Raw genomic sequence first — 21,458 nt, forward strand, 5'->3', positions numbered from 1 at the left:
GACTGTCAAGCTAAATGACCAGAGCTCAGGTGAGTATTGTGATATGGTTAACCTGAGGAGCAACTTAAAGCTCTCCTATTATGCTATATTTGAACAATATATTGTAGGGCCATACCCATACAAAACTTGTCTGTGAAGAGTTTTGCTCAAATTACCAAACAGATCACCCATTGTAGCATGCCTCATACCCCTCTATTTCAGCCCTGTTCCTGAAGTGCTGATTCTGTGACGGTCGCTTTAAATTTGAGCGGACCTGAAGCTGGCTAAACCCATTTGGAACTGTATATGGGCGATTATAGGTTGAGACTTGAAAAAGTAAAAGTATAAATAAAACCAGCCCACATTTTGGTTATGACATCATAACTGAAGCAAATCTGGATCAGCTCATGTGTACCCCCAATTTGAGAGATATGAGATGTTTTCTGACACGTTGTGAGTCTCCTTACACACCAGGGACACATATTTATGTAAAAAAGACAGCAAAAAGTGCATTTTACATAATAGGGGAACTGTAAGGATGGTCAATAAGTTTACGAGACAATTGCGTGGGTCGTGACGGCGTTATCAGAAATAACTGCTGTATGAGCTGAGCGGTGGCCATTAGGTAGCCAGTGGATCACATACACATGAGGAGCAAAAGGACTACAATGACCTAACCTGCACTAACCTGTATACGGCCGGCCTGGCTACCTAAAACAAAGCATAGAGAAACTCTGATTACAACACCCATAGGGACGACATCACTTCACTATATCTTTACATAGCTAACTGTTGTTTGCTTCTATATTTATGCACCAAATGTTATTAACACTGTATTACTGTGAAGGGTCAAATATGTAATATAAATATGTAAACAAGTTGTATTGTTTAACCAGCGACTATTAATGTAAAGCTGTCATGACATTAGAGTCATACAGCATAGTGAGGTAGAGTGGAGTACAGATCAACATGAGGCGGGGGAAATCAATTAAACATCTTGATTTGTTGTATTGCTCAATGTTGCAGTAGGAAGACATATGTCTGCATGGCATAAGACAACCAAGTGCAGCTAGTAAAATAAAAGCATTGCTGTCAGAGTAACAGATGACTTAATTCTCTGACTTGCTAGTACTTCTTATTGTTTTTTAGTAGATTGCAGACATGTGGACTCGAGTCGCATGACTTGGACTCGAGTCAGTAACTTCCCCTATTTTATTTCAACTCTGCTGTCTTTGTAATCTAGTTTTGTAATGCAGATTAAACATTGTTTATTGAAATATTAAGTCTCATTGTAATTAAAGGAAAATGTTTACTGTACTGTAACTGGCATGCTCAAGCACTGCTTTCAGACATCCACTCAGCTCATATGCCTCACTGGTCAAGGCTCTTTACTAACTTTATGGTCACATTGGTGCCTTCCGTGCTAATACAATTCAAACCCAATATTCACTCTCACTTCTTCTCTAAGATACTTTGAAGGTCTTAGGGTGCAAGTGTATATCGTAAAAGATTTCAATACAGAAACATAGGACATATTTCAATCTGTATTTATAAAATTAGACTGTAGATTAGATTGATATGTTAAAATTATGATCGATAGTCTAATAATTGCAATACTAAGTGAAGAGTACATGATGACTTGTTCAGGACTTGAAAAAGATCGGGACTTGGACTTGGACTCGACTTTGATGTGACTCGGACTTGGACTCGACTTTGATGTGACTCGGACTTGGACTCGACTTGCCCTTCTCTGTCTTTACTTGGGACTTGACTTGACTGCTAAGACTTGGGACTGACTTGTGACTTGCCAAACAGTGACTTGGTCCCACCAATGGTAGATTGTGTTCAATAGAGAAAGGAGGGGAACGAGTGAAATCTGACAGCAATGCCAGGGGCTGTGGTGGGTGTGTTTGTGCAAATAAAGGTATGTTATGCAATCTACAATGTTGGTATATTCAGACCCTTTTGTCATAATGCAATTTATCGGGGCGAAGACATCTTCTCCTACAGTAGGCCATCGTCCCTGCTGCATATTAATGGCAGGGTCTCTCCAGTAGTCCTATACGCTTTCAAGAAACTAAATGTAGTGTTCAGTTGAATGACAGTGCTTATTTCGAAGAGAAGTCTCGAAAAAAATAATTTCACGGTGATCTTTTTTCCTCAGCAGTGAAGGACTGTCTTTGTGTGTGTTTAGAGAAGAGGAAGTTTGCTGTCAAGCAGCTTTACAGACCGATACAAAGAATGAAACAGAAAGAGAGAAAGAGACAGAGAGGGAGGAGGAACCCAGTAGGAGCAGGAAGAAACCCGTACAATAGAGATGCACTGCTGATTCTTTTCAAATGACACTTTCTATCTACTAACCAATCATCAGGCCTAACACCAACTGAGCGCACACACACAAATAAAGCTTGGAAAGTCTGGTTGGATTGGGTCTGTCTCCAACTTTCAGTAGACACGCACGCACGCAAACACACACAGTGTTCTTTGTTCGTGAATTACCGCCTCCCTGTCCATTTTCCTGCTCGTTTCACAGCTTCGCAATAAATTAAACCACAACTTAACGCACACTATTGATTAAAAAACGATTTAATTGATTTACAACTTAAAAATCACAGCGTCACTGATCAAGGTTTTTTGTGTTCACATATCCTTTTCCATTAACCTTTAGTCTTTAAATAATGATCAAGTTCGTACTGTGTTACCGTTAGTTTACTTCCTGTCCGTCTTCTTCTGTTTTTTCATCTCAAATGAATGTTAGTTGTCCATAGCTGATGTTAAATTGTTTTTTCTGCAGATTGATCGATGGATAGGAGTGCACATACTCAGGTCCATTGGTCAGAGCGTACTCCTAATCAACGATCTGGAATCCTTAGTGGCAGTCTGCTAGAGAAAAAAAGCAGACCTCTGGAATGTCCATATTGACCAATCAGAATTGAGTATTCACCTAAGCCGTGTATTAAAGCGTCATATAGCCTCTTGTAAAATGCCAGAGCTATCTATTGCTAGCCCTCCTCAACACATTTAGTACAATGGAACATTAAGGCAAAGATAGAGATAGAGAGTAAAAATAATGCTAAAAATAGAAAAAAAGAATTGGAGAAAAACTGGAGGGTAATGTCAAAGAAGAGAACGTTTATCATTTTTGTAATTTAGTCCTGACTCTTGCAGAGAGGAGGAAGAACATAATGATACGTAGAGAAAGATGAGCAGAGGAATGTCAATACATCATGAAAGCCAGTGTGCTCAGTAATTGTGCAAGTGTGTGTGTGTGTGTGTGTGTGTTGTGTGTGTGTGTGTGTGTGTGTGTGTGTTGTGTGGTGTGTGTGTGCATAGTTGTTTTTTAGGCAGTTAGATAAATGGTATGCTGAAGGAAGGCAGGCAGCAGAAGGAGGGTTTCCCGGCTCTGAGTGATTGAACGACCTCAGAGAATGAGATGTCTCTGGTCCCTATGGCAGCTAATGAGACTGCTCTGTGAATTCACATCAGAGCATGCACACACACAGATGCAATGGATGGACAGAAACATGGCCAAGGAGTCAAGGAAAGAATAGGGTTGGAAGCTAAATTGTGTTGACCCTGGCTTCCATCGCAGCTTATTTCAGTTTGAGTCTGTTCTTCGAGGAAACAGACAGCAGGCAGGGCCGAACATGAAAAGAGGACAGGAACCCAATAGACCTAAAATATGGTTGACTTTTGAGATTATAAGATGTGGTAAAGGTGCATCTGTGACTTATCGCATGATGATAATTTGCAGATAGAGGTTGATATATGCAAAAGACTAAAAGTGATTGATGTGCATAATAAATATGAACATAAGATAAAGCATGGGTTTAGCCCATTTAGGCCTAAAACGCCCGGGAAAAAAATCCTGTAAAACATATGGCCGTTTTTAGAAGAACCCCCTAAAACCTGAAGTTTTTTTCTGGAAATTCAGCAATTGTGTCAACGCTTACTAAATAATTGATTTCTCAGCCTCTGTAGCAGATAGAAACCAAATTTTTAAAAAGTATTTGAGAGCTTACAGCTGTGGCTTTCATGAGTGGCCTCTGCTGGCAAATCGACTTTCAATCCTGGGGTGCGGTTGAAAAAACTGTGGATTAGAGTGGTAATTTTTCGTCCTCCACTCGGTTTCAAAACCTTCGAACTCATGGTCATCATTGTTGCCGTCTTCAAACATATGTCTTAAGCATAAATCCCGGTCGATTGGTTCGACGGGTTCAAAGTTGTCAGCAATAATGTCATCAGCGCTGTGCAGATCGTCGATATCACTACCTTCACTAACTTCAGAATTCCCTCTGCAGTAGTCTAAGTCTGTCATGGTTGCTCGAAAAAAATCCAAACAATGCCACGTGTATATTCTGATGCATTTCACTGGGCTAAGAGGCCGATAATTAGTGCAAAAAAATACCACAGAGCTCTTGTACCAGAAAATGACGTATCCGCTTTCCCGGCTTCAATGGTAAAATGAAGCAACAGCAGCGCCCCCGATTTTAATGGTAGAAATGCGGCAACGCTTTCCCGGTTTAAATGGGTTAAAATGCAATCACAGATGAAGATATACACCTACTGCAAGATCAAACGTACTACCTGCCTCTTTCCTTTACCAGTAATTCAAAATGTTGTCCCATTGGCCAAAGCATCTCGATAAAAATCGTATCGGAACCACTTTACAATAAGTCTACCCTTATAAAGGCTTTTCGAATAGTTTGAAATTAATTTATTAATTAGGTTGTGAACACTTTATAAATCACTAATAAGCTTGTATGTCAAGAGATAAACAAAACATCAAGATGGATGGGGAGATAATCAACTCAGTGAGTAGTAAGCTAGGTAGCCAATATAAGGCTTAGTCATCTTGCCCAATAGTGAGCCTGTGTTGTTGTATGAAAACTATGTTAGAAGTGGTTTATAAATGGCTCTAAATGAATAATAGTGTTCACAACCTAATTATAAACCCTTTATGAATCCTTTATAAGGGTAGTCTTATTGTAAAGTGGTATCTATTGGATTGATTTTCAAATGTGCGACCCAGCGGCTGAGACATGTTTGATTTAGCATAAAGCTTTTCTATCATAAGTTTGTTCCAACTATATACATTCAAAGTTAAAGGAGGAAGACTTAGTTTGATCTTCAATGCCAAATGTAAAGACATGTTCTGCTGTTGTCCTGTGCAGTAAATCAGATTCCATGTTGAAGATATTCAGTGCCATAGAAGTCTCACATCTAGAGCTGACTTTTCTGCTGGTACTGACACTTTTGTCTATATTTGGGTTACAGACTGAGACTGCAAAAAAAGATGGGGCCTGTGAAACAGGACGTTAATGTTTTATGAACAAGGAAGGTCATCTCAAATTGCGATATTCTTGGGGGAAATTCAAAATGCCCTGATTACAAAACTCTACTCCTTTATTTGTTTGAACTCTGAATAAAAAATCCTACTTTAAAAATACATAAAGACAGAGAGGGAGAGAGAGAGAGAGAGAGAGAGAGAGAGAGAGAGAGAGAGAGAGAGAGAGAGAGAGAGAGAGAGAGAGAGAGAGGGAGAAAGACACATTGAAGTTTGATGAACAAGAAATGTAAAATGAGTGCATGTTCAACTTTAATTTGAGGAAGCATTGTCCTTTAAGTGTGAACCCTTTTTTCATGTTTACATTATCACAGTGTTTTCATCAATATGACAAAGTCAGTTTTAGTTATTCTCACCACACTCAGTCAAATGTTTCACACACCCTGAGGCGTTTTCTTCATGCTGACTTTAGCACTATAGCACATCATTACTGTGAATCTCAATGAGTTCCACTGTGTCAGAATACATCAATTGAAACGACGACAAATCTTCCAAATATATTTCCAGTCACTCTCATCCATTAAAACTTTAATTTAGAACATAGGAGAGGAATTTTAATATCATTTTTATACACTTTTGCATCGGCAGCCCTTATAATTAATTCATTGTGCTAAAATAAAACTTTAAATCTGTTCTTTTCTCTAGTGCCATCGACTGTGGATTAAGGCTTGATGCTGCAGCCCTCTTCCACTTCATCCACCTGCGGGGTCGGGGTGCAGGGCTGCACCTCCCTCATAAGATATATGACGGGAATTCACAATTTTATCATCTTGTGCAAGTAAGTCTCTGCTGATGAACTGATGTTATTGCAGAATTGGCGCTAATGAAAGGACATAGTTGTTTTGAATAAACCGCCTCACCCTGCTTTCATCCATCACACACACCTAAACCATGCCCATAGCTGCCACTGTCCTCACAAGACGCCATTTGGTGCAGACTTTTGTGATCCGGACACAAATGCATGCGGACACTTATTCAGCATTATCTTTTTTGGGTACTTTTTTTCCAAAGTTGTTAACACATTACGACAAAAACATAACAGACAACATATTAGTCACCAGAGGCAATACATTACATGAATATGTTCACAGCAATTGGTCCAGTACCAAGGGGTATCATCCCCCAAAACGCGCTCACATCAAATGTGTGTTGATTTGAGTCCAGCATAAGAGGCTAGTAGATACATGTATAAAACAAGGTGGTCATGCAAGCAATTCCCACACAGGAAACCAAGAAGCCACAGATCCACTTTAACAGAGAGAAGGAAAAAAAAACATATATTATGCAACATCCCTCTTGATGTGGAACACCCATATGGACCAGTAATTATCACATTTATCACTACAGAGTCTACAGAGTTTTTTCCATATGAAACAAGTCATTTACAATGTGTATCCATTCTGCTTTTGTTGGAGCTTCTTTCACTAGCCATTTTTTAGTGATTGCTTTTTTTGCTAGTACTCAGTAATATGTTAAGAAGCTACTTGTCCCAAACATTAAATGTGTCAGGTGTTTTAGCTAAATATATCCTGTTATCCACTTCAAATCCCATTATTGCATTTATTTCTGTTATTATTGACAACCAAAAGGATTGGATAGCAGGACAATTCCAGAATATGTGGAAGTGATCAGCCATAATATTGCTACAATGCCTCTAGCCATGGCCAGATTCTGGTCCGCCATTCTAATAATAATTTGTTCAATTCTGATTGATATTCGTCCATGAAAATCATCTCCACTGGCCAGAGCTGGAGGTGGTGGCTTGTATTTTGCACATGTTAGAACATTCTTCTTCTGTTAAAGTTAGATTTGCTTCTACCTCCCATTTGGCTTTAACATATAGGGTCGAATGATCAGCGTTATCTTTTTTTAAATTGAAATCAAATAAAATCAATTCTAAATCCCTTCCCATTCCGATGCAGACTCCCGAATGCCACTTTAAAATAAATGGTACACACATCAAATAATCATAGATACCTGCAAGGTCTTGAAAGACAATGTACTTTTTATACCTGAACACCTTCCAGCATAGTTGGGGGTGGGGGATTTCTAATCTGTGATTGTGGCAGTGTGCATAAATGCAGCAGTGTGCCCTGTGTGTCAGGACTAAACTGAGATGAAATATAGAGACTATTGAGTCCTGTGCCTCCTGTGGTCTCCTCCTGTTCTGCTTTTCTCGCACCCCCCACCTTTCCATAGACAGTTATCCAATTAGGTGATTCTCATTGCCTTAATCGATGGAGACATGAACGGGCCCACACTGACATGCATACGGACACACACACGAATCCACCCCTTCCCTAAGTAGTGTCTAGCCTGGTTACTATGGAGATGGGGGAGTGGGGAGTAGGGAGTGAAATGTGAATATAAGTGACAGGAGCAGATCCACAATTAAGTACCATGCAGGAGGCAAAAGGGAGAGGGAGGGAGAGTGATTTATTCCTTGCCCCTTTACACACACACACATACACACACACCAAACCACCATATATGCCTCACATACATTTGCATAAAGAATGAACATAGATAACTATATTAAAACATCTAGTTGAAGGCCTTTATTGTAATAAGGTCTGCATTGTCGTACACATGGTAATTGTGATTACTCATTTCAGTAAAATGCAGCTAAGATTCATTATCAGAGCTCAGTAGTTATGAAGTGCTGCAGTGATGCAGGCTGGACAAAACAATCTGTGATTTTAAATTCTCTTTGAAATGTGACTTTGATCTAGAAATCTGCCTCTTGTAATCGTGTATACATTATAATCGTGTATACATTGAGTCATTTCCCAATTAAATAAAAACCATCTTGCTGTGAGGCAGACAGTAGGTTTTGTACATGGATCACACATCAATTGAAAGTGAATATGTAAAAAAAAGTAGCACATTCCACATGTTTTACTAAAGTTCACATTATTTGCCAGGGTCAGTTTTGTGTCTGCACTGCTCGTATTTAAAAGGCTACATTTCCCATTGTTAATTTGTCTGTTTTTCTATAAAGCATTATTACAACTATGATTTAGTCATGCTTAATTATTTCTGAATCATCTCAACACTGAGCTGCACACACTGAGCTCAGCTTTAAGCAGAATGGATCTTTGTGAATGAATGTGTGCAGACTGTGGTAACCTGAGACGATGTGACAAACTGCATCAAAGGCAGAATACAAAGACCTTTACACTTTGATATACAGTAGGTGAAGCTACACCTTACAGGGGGTAACAGGTTCATGTCATTTACAATAAGTGCAAGGACATTAAGAGATTTTCTGAAAATTCAACAATGCAGTATATTGCTTATGAGCAGATTGTGTGAAGGAAACTGCGACATGTTATTGCATAATTCATAAGTAAGTATTTAAACAAATAAAAAACACTAGGAAAAGGAAAAGGGTCAGTGACCTTGTAAGATCAGAGAGTTGGATTGTCTGCCTAATTGAGAACATGCACAGATTATCGTTTACATTTTTCATTTAGATACTGTAGTTGAGGTCTTGTGTGTCGGCCTAAAGGGGCCCCAAGCAAGGCATCTCAAACTGTATCACATAAGAGAGAGACAGAAACAAAGACAATTGATTTGCCAGACAGGTTACCAGTTGGCTAAATAATTACACAGATAGACAGGCTGATAGGGGGACAGGCAGTCAATTCATCAAAAAGATAACTGCACAAATGCACAGATGAGCAAACAGAAACACTGACAGGCATGGAAATGAGTCAGGCAGTATGTTCAGTGGCAGGCAGGCAGAAAGACAGGAAGTGTTCATTGGACAGACTAGGCAACAGACTGAAGAATTTCGGGACCTGCAGGAGTTTAATCAGTCGTGATTGGGGCAAAAATGAAAGGCAAGATCAGATTGTGATTGAAAACTATAACTGGTCGAAATCACAAGGTCAATCGCTGAACAGCATCTAATGGGTCTTTGACAAATCCCGTACGGCCTGTTGATACTATATCCCCTTTTTGTTACTAGAGTCAACAGTACTAGACCGAGGACAAGTCTGTGCATAATCAGAACAAAAGTGATCCCTTAACTGAAAGTTAAAACAAGAAGCTACAGAATAACTCTGGCTAAGGATTAGTTAAAATACACAATAATGTAAGCAATGGATAAAATGCAAAGACAGACAAGGATAGACATTGTGCAAGATTCAGGAACAGGCTGCTGGCTCAGAGAGCTCAGTCGAGGGGGGAGCGTTGAAATGCTGCCTCCTGCTGTGTTGTCACATGGCTCTTTACTCACTGTCTTTATTTCACACAATGTTGATATCCTAAATAAGACACTTGAGACATAAGCTGCTCACTGACGTCAAACAATTCAAACTACAGAAGGAAAAAACCAACAGACATTTATCCTCCATGCACACAGAGCCCAGATAATAGAACTCAGAATGGAACTTCAAAGAGTTACAGCCCGACTACGAAACAACATTGCAGGGCCCTTATATCAAAGCAACAGCCCGAACAAGCTTTTAAGCGTGTGTGTGTGTGTGTGTGTGTGTGTGTGTGTGTGTGTGTGTGTGTGTGTGTGTGTGTGTGTGTGTGTTTTCAGTGTATGCACGGTGGTTGATAATGGGTTATTTGTTATCAGTTAATTAAATCAATAAAGATATAATATGTTCAGGCCTTTTTTATGTTGCGTCTTTACATGATATGGAGTTGTTATTTATCTCCGGTCAATAAGACAATACTGCAAACTGTATATGATAAGAAAGTTTTACCCTTATTCATAATTTATAATGGTAAAGATTGTCTATAATCTTTCTTGGCCTGTTTATCTTAATGATGAACTCAACTTAAATAAGTAAGACTGCATGTCCTATCAAGACACACATCTTCTTCACAGCTTTGAAGTGCAGGTTGCAATTGGCGTATCTAGGAAACAGGCTTACCTTGTTCACTGTGGCTACATTGTATAATGCTAAATTCTCTTTTAATGCTGGATTTATTAATCATAGGGCTTCATAAATGTGAACTATGTTTTTTAGTTCATGGACACTGGTCCAGAAAAGTTGAATCCACCCCTGATAGTCAGAACAGTGAGCTCATTCACGCTTCTAATATTATTTTGTAATAAGTAGCACTTATTGTTTACCTACTTAACAAATGCTGAAATTCAGTGTTTTCGTTCATATTCAGGTAATGTACTGTATCTCAACTACTGTAAAGATTTTTGACTATGACCATGACGTTTAGAAGTATACACGGAAGATATACTGTTATGTAATGGCTGGGTTTGGCAACAAAAAAAATGACAGCGCTGTGCCTAAACAAGATTTCAACCAAAGCAGTTGTTGCACTGTCCAACAAAAGTGGAAATTGGAAAGCGTGACAGGATAAATGTTGAGGAAGGTTTTTTTTCTAATTTCAGTCTGACCCCTGCTCAGATTTTTGTAGGGCAAAGGAAACTAAACCCAAAAGCAAATTGATGTCCTCTGCGGACTATCATTTATGTCAACACATGAAGAACTATGACCTTGAAGCTGATGTACCTGCCTGGCCTGGTTGCTCCCAGGCAGAATTGTTACAGAAAGTATTATCATCCTACCTTCTTGCACAGCCTGGAAGGGGTTGTTGCCGTCAACAAATTCCACAGAGATGGTGATCTTCTCCGTCTCCAATATCTCGTTGTTCAAATTGAGATCTGCCACAGCAAGGCGAAACACCTCATCATCTTTCCGTGCTGTCTCATCAAATATGGCGCCTATTGTCAAGGAAGGAAGCAGAAAGAAGAAGAGGAATATATTACTCAGTATTAAAAGACTTTATAAAGGAAAAGGGATAGAGACAGAGCTTCAGAAGTGTATGACCAGTAGGTGAGTTCCAGAGAACGTCGCGTGAGGCTCAACCCTCCTACAGTATTCCCTGACCCATAGAAAACAAGAACTTTGTATCTGCAAGTAATTGCTCAATGGATGACAGTGTAAAGTGTAAAACACTTAATTGGGGCCAATCCCATGATATCAATGTCAACAATGTGAATATTAACAACATTAATGCATTGTTTTGCTAATTACAACATATTCAAGTTGATAACAAGGTGAAATAGTCAAGTGTACACCCAGTTCCTTTCATTGACACCCTGGTCAATGTTAATAGAAAAAAAAAAAGATTTCAAGTTGTTGAATATAAATAATATGTAGTGTTTGGCACCACAATATAGTTACCTGGAATTCTGTAATGTTATTGAATTGAACCCTTGTTTGGAACGTTACCCTTTTTAATAACAAACAAGTCAATAGAGTTGTTGCTTTCCATTAAGAGTTCAAATATGTTCCGTAATGACGAAAAAATCTAAACTCGTCTATTATTTTGACAGTTCAAAACACTTATGGTGATCCGCTAACTTAGAGTAGTTCTCCACATGTTGAACAAAAATACGGGCCAGGGCTTTGAAGCGCGTCTGCTGCTATCCCCTCCAGCTCTCCTCTCCGTGAGGAGCAGCGGTGCTGTTGTGCTGTGGGTAGTTTGTCTTATTGAGCAAGGGCTTGCATGATTGGGAAATTATATTACAAATTCAGAGAGTTGTGCTGACCTCTCATCGCTTCCATGGGATACATTTTTTCCCAATTTCAAAAGTCTGTCAGTAGCAAAGACGCAAAAAACTAACTTTGTAAATGTGCATTGTTCGTGTTTGCTTGTTAAGGCACAGTGGATACAGTGCGTCAAGTGTATTGATATGCATTACTAAAACAATACATTAAAACACATACATTCTTACATTGGTCAAAATGAGGTCTAAGAAGGTCAAAGGCAACCCTGACGGGAACCCCCACTTGTTGCCCCAGCCAGCCTTGCATTACTTTACAAATATTTCAGCTCTTCCTTCCTGAGAAGTGCGGTACACGGGAGCCGAAAGGTGCCAAATTAAGGCACTGATTGATTTAAAATTGCATCTTACTTATTTATATGGACATAAGAACAGTTGTCAGAAATCTTATTTAACCAGCTGACCAACATTTTGTAGTTTTTGGGATTCTTGGGGCTGCAAAAGAACTGTTATTGAACTGTTATTTTATCATGTATGTGGGCTGGAGTTGTGGACTGATGTATGAGCATAGCCTCTGACTGTGACACAGCTTTAGAAAGACAGGGTGTGAGACAGAAATGGGTTGACACTATAGTTCATTTTAAGGTGGAATACGGCCCAAGGGCACATTGACTAAGAGATGAAGGCAGGGGAATGCCAGTACTTGTAGTGGAAGATAAAGTTCCCACTAGTCAAAACTCAATTACTCATCAAAATAATGTCAACATGCAATGATGCTGACAGTAAAAAAAAGCAGAAACATGGAGCGTTGACTGGCTGCTAGCGATTTGGTCATTGCTGTGGTCTGTCACACACAATTAACTATGTGTTTTGTATATCTCTGTTTCTTGCCTTTTAGCCTCTCATTTAAAGCCATTTATCCCTTGAACCTATTGGGCAACTAATTGTGTAAGCTAGTGCAGTGAAGCTCTGCTAACTGTTTTTCACTGACCAGAAAATAAGCCTTTTACTGTAAAGATTGGGAGTGTACGGGAGTGTGGGAGTGTGGGAGTGTGTGAGTGTGGGTGTGTGTGTGTGTGTGTGTGTGTGTGTGTGTGTGTGTGTGTGTGTGTGTGTGTGTGTGTGTGTGTGTGTGTGTGTGTGTGTGTGTGTGTGTGTGTGTGTGTGTGTGTGTGTGAGAGAGAGGCACAGGTTGCAAATTCCATTAATATCAAGGCTGGCTACATTGGCTAAGGGCCATTTTGTACCACATTTGGATGAGCACTGCTGTTATTGGGTCTTGTACAGTTCATTGAGTAGAGTCTGGTGCTAATACAACAAAGGCTGCGGAGCAAAGTGAAGCACGTGGATACTTGTCATGATAATATTAGTATGTTTGATCAACTTACTTTCACGGTTAATCAGCTCAAATGAAAGCTGTAGCATGTGCCCTTTGTCTAAAACACGTAACACAAATTGTATATTCTTACCCCTATTTCAAATTAGGTTTTGATGAAACCTTTAAAAAGTACAAGTTATTACAACAACGTCTTTACACATTCACCAAATTCAAAAGCAATTGCTTTAAAAGTAGTTCAATGGTATGCTCACGGCCTCGTCATCAAAAGGACTCATTTAGTGTGGCTTTTGCAATAATTTGATCCGTCAGCATTTGGCAACCGTAAATACCCCCCTGCTGATTGAGCCGAGGTTGTTTCAACAGTTCTGCACGATAGATGAGGAGAGACAAAGAGATAAACAGTCAAACACAAAGATTCATTAAGTATTCCATTAGAGCTGAATAATGAATGGCGTTGCAATCAGTTTGAATTTGACACTGCAAAGTAAGGTTGTGTATTTCTAGAGGACAAACGCATGGAGAGAGGAGAGGAGACTTCTTGTGTTTGTTTTTTTAATTAAGGCTCCATGGAGAAAGTCAGACAAAAGTTGGACTCATTTATTTATTAATGTTCACAGAGGGCCCTTGGGTTAGTGTCTATTGCAGTCCAAAGTATCCACAGCATAAAAGCATATACTAAAATAGAAGAATGAAAAAGTAGAATAATGGCTTTCGGCTTCTACAAAGGTGTTGCCATAGTAACCTCAATCTTTCTTCCAGACGTACGTTAAAAGATGTGCAGCGCTGTACACCATTTTCTTCGTATGTTTTTTTTTGTTATTTCTCTCTCTTTGAAGTATATTTGCGAGCAATGTGTAGATTGAGTACTGGCCACAATGACTACAATGAGGGTATTCAAATGTAGCATTTTTTACAACATGTATTATTCTAAATACCATTTCAAAAGAGCTATTTATAGGACTCTCTATGGACCCTGAAGTGATAATGGAGCATAACATATTTTTATTTAATTTTCAAGTATTCTTTTTTCCCCATTGTCCTCCTTTTCTAAATTGTATGCACCTGTACTGCTCTGTATTGATTATTACTGTTCTTACTTCTTGTCATTGTCTGGATTATGACTTGTTTGCAATAAAAGAGCTATTTATAAGCCTTCTCCCACAATCTCTTATCCTCCTTCTCTTTCTTGCTGTATGATTGCTGCTGCGCCTGTGTAATTATTTATCAACCACATTAGATTAAAAACTATTTTATGTACTGTGAAGAGCAGGAGACAGAAACAAGATACAATAACTGAAAGATATTTTCATAATAAGAAATGTATTTACGTAGATAGATATTACAGACGTATCTACCTACAGTACATCTATTAATGTGTTTTTCTTCTGAAAGAATTGAAGAAAATGGTGGCTGTTTTTAATGTGCATATATTGTAGGTTAGAAGTAGCAAAACAAAAACACTCTCAATGTGTGATTAGTAGTTTCCATAGAGTGCAAAAATGGATATAGTGTATTGAATGTGTGAGTGGAAAGTAAAGCAGTGAGAGAATAATGAGGGTTGCTGAGTCTTCCTTTGTATGCCTTATTATATTCCAACAATATCACTGCATTCTGATTTACAAAACAGACATGTGCACACACACACAAACACAGAAACCTGCCTGTTCCTCTGCAGTACTATGATTGTGAGCGCAAACATCACCACATAAATCAACCAGGAAATAAAAGCATTGAATCTTGCCCCACACACACACCACACACACACACACACACACACACACACACACACACACACACACACACACACACACACACACACACACACACACACACACACACACACACACACACACACACACACACACACACACACACACACACACACACACACACACACACACACACACACACACACACACACAATGAGCAGCAATAAATCACCAACCTATTTCCAAACCATCCCTTCAATCAAAAACAGCATCATTGATGACAGTGGTCAATTAGAGGCGATGCAGCGTCCCTGAGTAGAGATGCTACATTGTTTGAATGAGAGGTATTGATCAACTGTCTCCCTTTGGTCAAGTGTCTGGTTGCTATAAATGTCCTAGTTTGTTTTCCTTGATAACAGGAAATAGATAACTTGTTTGCCTGCTACTGCCAAATAACCTCTTGGGTTGGATGACGGATGCTGGAGGTAAGATAAAAAGAAGAGACTTTCACAAGAGAAGACTGAGAGTTCAACGCCTAAATATCAATGCTAACATGCTGATATTTTGCTATTTCGGTGTGTCAACATGCTCACATTTCTTTATTGTAACTGAGCGTAGCTGAGGCTGTTGTGAATCTTAATAGTTGTGTAGTATTGAGTCAGAAAGGACTGAATGAACGAACATTTTGACCAGATGATATAGCTTGAGGAAACGATAAGGGATCACCACTGGGATTTCGACTGATCCTGAGGGGGGCATACATTTCACACCTCACAGGTGGGAAGAAGGAAATTCTGGATTTAATGAGGACTGGCAAAAGCTGCTATTTCTCCTTCAACCAAGCATAGGGGGGGTACAAACGTCCTGCTATGAGAGAGTGAAATGGTCAGATCGATTCAAGCTGAAAGAATGCTTAAAAACCTCCTTCCTCCAGTTTTGCTTCTTCCCTGGCCATCAAAACCACCATGAAACAATACATGTTACTGGTTAAGAGGGGTTATAGGTTTGACCATGGGTCGACTCTCCCATCAAAACAGGATTAGTAATACATTTGCACAAATATTCTCTCATAGCCTTTCAGCTCCAAAGTGGTTCGCTCATTCAGTTGAACTGGTTAAAAATCCCCACTGATTGGACCTGGTCTATACGGTCTTTATTTCATGATTTATTTATTGCTGAATTCATTGAAGTCATTTAATAATGGGATGAGTCTGTGGAGTAGTTATTGGATGTATATTCAATAGTTGACTACTGTATGCCTTTTCATACATAAGCAACTTGTGGTTTTGTGTAGGAAACACTACTGCTCTCAGTGTTCGCTCCATCAACAGCCTCCAACTGGTTGACGCATCTGCCAGAAAAATCAGGATCCACATCACCGCAGGACTAAAAAAGAAACTCACTGTTTTTTCTGCCACTGAATTCATAACAAAATAGTGTTCCTCGGTTGCTAAGCCTTTCAACAACAGGCTCCAATTCTTCAAAGACCTTCTCTCCCTTCACCCACGCTCTCGGTACCATAGATCCATTCCTGCCTCCCCCCTCTCTAAACCAGCCTTCAGAGTATCAAGTCTTCTCCAAGGCAGCTCTAAATTTATACACCTAATTGTTTCTGATAGCCAAAGTTAAACATAATCACTCTCCATCTTTTGTACCAATTATTGTGTTTACCATGTATAACCTATTGAGGCTTAAGGATAATTGTTAAATAGTTTGTGTATGCATTAATTCATGGTAAAACATGAAGACATTAAAACTATTTCCATAAGCTTCAGTACAGTTGGTCCAAAGCAGAAACAGGGAAACGTCGTTGACGGGTGATAATTCATACAGCTCATCCATCCAAGTACCTACACAAAATCAGATGATGGCATTCATGCAGACAAAGGCACATTGTTGAACGTACAAAACACAGCTCAATTTCCTTTTTAAATGAACAAATTAGGATGGCCCATCATCCAATGCAGAGTTATTATGTTCCCACACTCTATAAAGAGCCAGTAATTAAGCCAGCTCCTTCTCAGGGTCATCATTCAGCATGAGTGAGGAAATGACTACTAGGAATGATTTGAAGAGGGCATAGGAGGTCAGGACAAATTAGAGATGTTATACAGTGAAAGCATAATGTGGTTTTTATCCTTCAGTTTAAAAGACAGTTTTGAGTTTACCATCTGTTTGACTCCTTTAGGTGAAACAGCAACGAGCTCCAGAAAATCTCTCTCCACCCGACTGTCTTCACACCTGGTTCCTGGCCTTTTACTCTCATTCACACAAGCTCCTCTCTATAGAGTGGTGCAGCGATGATGTGTGTTTGTAGGCGGACCCGGAAGTAAGCTGCGCATGGGTTCCCTCGACAAAAAAGCAATGCGATTTCTCCATAGCATTTTGGAATATTGTAGACAATAAGATCTGTGGTCACTGCTGATGTATCTAAGGTCTTAGCACAAAATGTGATCCTTCTCTTAAATTTGTGTCAACCACAGACCTTATTTCGAGCTATTTTTCAAAACCCTATGGAGATATCCGACTGACTCTGAGACGAGGGAGCCAGAAGTGGTAAAATGCCGGGTTTTAGGACTCGTTCCTGCACCACTCTATAGTTTCCTCTCGTTTACTCTCCATATCTCCACATGGATCTGTCGGTGTCTCCAATGGGCATGGCAACGAATCTGAACAGGACACTGAACATTTCCGAAACCCCTTTCCTCTGTCTATCAAGCAAACTCACACACCTGTTGTTGCAGCGGTTGACATTAATGTGACAGGAACACTGACAGACTGACAAGGATAATAACTAAGGACGAACACACACACACACACACACACACAGTTGATGTATTGCTGATCAGTGACAAGGCTGGAGCGAAGAGGTGCTGTCTCAATGTGAAGATGAAAGCAAGGTGACTGTGGCACTGAGCGATGATGGTGATGAACGGGGGAGGTTATCATCCTACCGTGTCAAATGTCCGCATACACACAGATGCAACAACACACAAACATGCTGTTATTTACAGCAGTGATGTGTGACCTGAAAGAGGGTGAGTTTTGACACTTGGGAGGACAGCACAAAATTAATGTGCGTGTGTAAGGGACGGAGAGGCGGAGGTTAAAGAATTAATGGAAACAAAAGGGCAGAGGAAGCAAGAGGCATATGAAAAGGACAGATATGGAAACAGCTCTTATATTTATCATAGGCTCTCACACACACAATTTGTCAAAGTATAGGGAGTGGTAATCCATAGTGTGTGTGTGTGTGTGTGTGTGTGTGTGTGTGTGTGTGTGTGTGTGTGTGTGTGTGTGTGTGTGTGTGTGTGTGTGTGTGTGTGTGTGTGTGTGTGTGTGTGTGTGTGTGTGTGTGTGTGTGTGTGTAAAAATAGCAGGTCAGCAAGATAACATTGTGTTTTTGCTTTAGCAGGAATGTAGATACGACAGTAGATAGAGCAAAGATGCTGAATCATCCATGATCATCTTCGGCCAGGCACAGAAGCTCCGCAGCCTGCAGATCTTAACGCAAGAATAAGTAGTCTACTATCAGTATATCATGAATATAATACACATGGTCTGTTAGAGCATTGGAAATAGACAAAACGTGTCTGTATGTCTGTTGGTGTGCGTGTGTCTGTGTGTCTGATATAACAGCAACATATACAGTATGCAAGTGACTTAATAACAGAGGGATGCCTGTGATATCAGTGCATCTTTCTGTGTATAATTAGAGATCTAAAAGGTAACTGTTGTGGTTGAAATGCCACACGTATCACCTTCTGGTAAAAAAATAACAAATCTACTAGCTTCAAATGAAAGTTGTGTTATTTAATAGAGAGTAAAGCATTTCACAATCGAGTTGCAGCTGGAATGCCAGAAACCTGCACAACCAATGTAGTACAATGATCTGACCCCGATCAAACATTAAAGAACACTCTTAAGGGAAGGAAGACGGGACAGGGAAGGGAAACAGCCAATCATAGTCTACAAGACAGATAGATGGGGTGAAGCTTTGACATGTTAAGTATAACCGATGATAATTTGCCTGACAATGGTCGCAGTGTCTGTCGAACGCCTGAGAACAGAAGGATGCCCATCTTTTATATTAAAGGTGTGATAAAAGCCTGAGTGGGACGCTTGTAGTTCTCATAGAACGGATACATTTAAACTGTGAGACAAGAAACCCAAGGCAGTATAAAACATACCATAATAACATATATACAATTAAATTAGAGACATGATCATTTCTACGATAGTAACCTGATTTGTAGATATCTCTTTCTCCTACAGTTTCAGCCTTCTCCCATCTCTCTCCCTCAACTCACTTCTTTTATTATAGGCGTGTAAATGAATTTGCTCCATCATTAGGGAGGAGGGCAGCCATGCATGAGTGTGTAGTCATAGATCAGCAGCACTCAGGTCCTTTGCCACTCTGTCACACAAAGCTGAACCAAGGTCATTGCTATCCCTGCCATGCCTCTCCTTGCCTTGCCTCGTCTAGTTCCCTTCCCCTAAAAAACACAACATTTGGCCACCTGTCTTTGCAAAGACCGACTAGCTATCCCAGGCTTTGCTTCCTCCCACACAAATGAACATATTTTGAGTAGGTGTTTTGTGTCTCCATTCATTAGCAAGCAAACTGAACACAATTTGAAAACAACCAATTAATCTAAGGCACGTTTAGATCCACTCACTGAGTGTGCATCCAGCAAAACAAAGGGCGGACAGTTGGCAACGCCATTTTTCTTTTTGTATTTCTCTTCACGTCAGCTCTTGGACGGTTTTGGCCTGCTCCAGCTCATTTGCACACCATAGCTGACTCAGCTCCAGTGCAGCCAGGCTGGGATCTTTAAACAGTGAGGACGGTGGCTGCACGCCAGCGGTTAGAGAGCGTCTCAGCTTCAGCCAGTTTATAAGTAAATGATAATTAGGATGATAGCAGTGTACTCTCTAAACGCCCCTTGTTGTATACAGTATACCTGTGTATACCCTGGACAGCAAAGGCACAATTATTGCTGCATTTTGCAACCGCCCTAAATTCTCTCCGCAACACTTTCCATGAAAAAAAGAAAGAAAAACCCTCTGGTTCTTATTCATTCACCATGCCTCCCCATTTGAACCTTTCTGATTCATCCTCAGATCTCACTTTCTAATCTGCAATATAACCACCTTCCGCTCTCTTTCTCTCATACATCTCCATCTCTTTTTCCCTTTGGCCCTGAATTCTCCCTGGCTCCTTTGACTCCTCCCTTTTTTTGTAGATCCTTCCATCTCTCTAAGCCCCACTCTTCTCACTCTCCCTGCTCTCCGCTCTCATCCTCTCAAACTCCCGCCTTCAGTGTGACGCCCTATGTGACATTTAATCCAAGTGAACGTGCCCTGGCCTGGAAAGCCTAGATATCTCTGAAGACCGCTGTGTGTATATAAATATGTGTGTGTAAGTTTAAGACACAAGAACAGGATGAGAGAGAGAAATCTAAATAGCATCTGACATTTGCGTGGATAATACAAACGGATATTTGAATATTTCATGCCATTGCAAACAATTTTATAAAACCAATAGCTTTTAAATCAGTGTTCTTTTCAGATGCATCAGGCAACTATGTAAATCACCTTGCAGAGAGATGTAATCCATCACGACAGAAAAGTTTTCATCTTATATTTCTTTAGCAAAAGTAACAGTAATGTTGCAGCAATGCAGTTCAAAGAACCGGGTTCTTGTTCTATACTGGTCGGTGTAAGGCAGTGGTGTCCAAACTACGGCCCGGGGCCAACTGTGGCCCGCAGGCCATTTTGAATCGGCCCTCTGCTAATTCTAAAACTATAATGCAATATGGCCCACAAATTAAACTTTTGATGTCTTATATTGTACTTCCCAAATATATATGTTCAAATATATTAATGAGCCCAATTTTCCAATAAATTCAGTCATTTCAAATGTTAAACATTTTCTAACAAATCTTAGTTGATAAAAAAAGCCCAATAACTAATTTCCCTAACAAGCTTGAAATTTAACCTTCATATTTACTCTTATTATCAGCAATCTGAGGCTTCTGTTTTAAGGAATGAGCTGCCAACTAAATAAATGAAACCCTAAAGACAGACTTTTTTCTTAAAGCATTTTCATGTATCGCACATTATTCACCTATATATGATTTGTTTTGCTAACTTATAACTTAACTTTTGAGGCAATATTCACCTCTATCAGTGGCCCAGCTCTCCGTATATTTTCTGTAGGTGGCCCTCTGTGAAAAAAGTTTCGACACCCCTGGTTTAAGAGCTTTTCACTCATTGAAAAAATATACAGTAGCTGTTGGAGTGTCGGTTCACTGAACATCTCATGTTGTGTGCACATAGGATCCAGCAGGCCGTTTATCATTTTATTCTTCAATCATGATTTTTGACAAGGGTTCTGTTAACTGTGGATGATTTTGTTTATGGCATGCATCCACAGGATTAAACTGTTATCTTTTATTTCAACAGGTATATATAAAAGTGAATAAAGATGGCGGATAGTTCCTTTGTTTTTCAGTCTCTGGTGGGAAGGAAGTGAGTGACAGGCCTGAACGGCGGAGCTTTAAAAGCTTTGGTGGGGGCGTGGTCTAAACT

At 39.8% G+C, this 21,458-nt stretch overlaps 1 protein-coding gene across 2 annotated transcripts in view; it reads right to left on the reverse strand.

The window, feature by feature from the left end:
- grid2 (glutamate receptor, ionotropic, delta 2) overlaps positions 1-21,458 on the reverse strand; it is a 402,736-nt gene that overhangs the window by 313,752 nt on the left and 67,526 nt on the right. For both annotated transcript variants that reach the window (XM_063896521.1, XM_063896522.1), the window contains exon 2: positions 10,875-11,030. In XM_063896521.1, coding sequence (XP_063752591.1) covers positions 10,875-11,030 — 156 coding nt within the window. The remainder of the gene's footprint in view (positions 1-10,874; positions 11,031-21,458) is intronic.

This window comes from Eleginops maclovinus, chromosome 12, assembly GCF_036324505.1.
Source record: "Eleginops maclovinus isolate JMC-PN-2008 ecotype Puerto Natales chromosome 12, JC_Emac_rtc_rv5, whole genome shotgun sequence".
Taxonomy (NCBI): domain Eukaryota; kingdom Metazoa; phylum Chordata; class Actinopteri; order Perciformes; family Eleginopidae; genus Eleginops; species Eleginops maclovinus.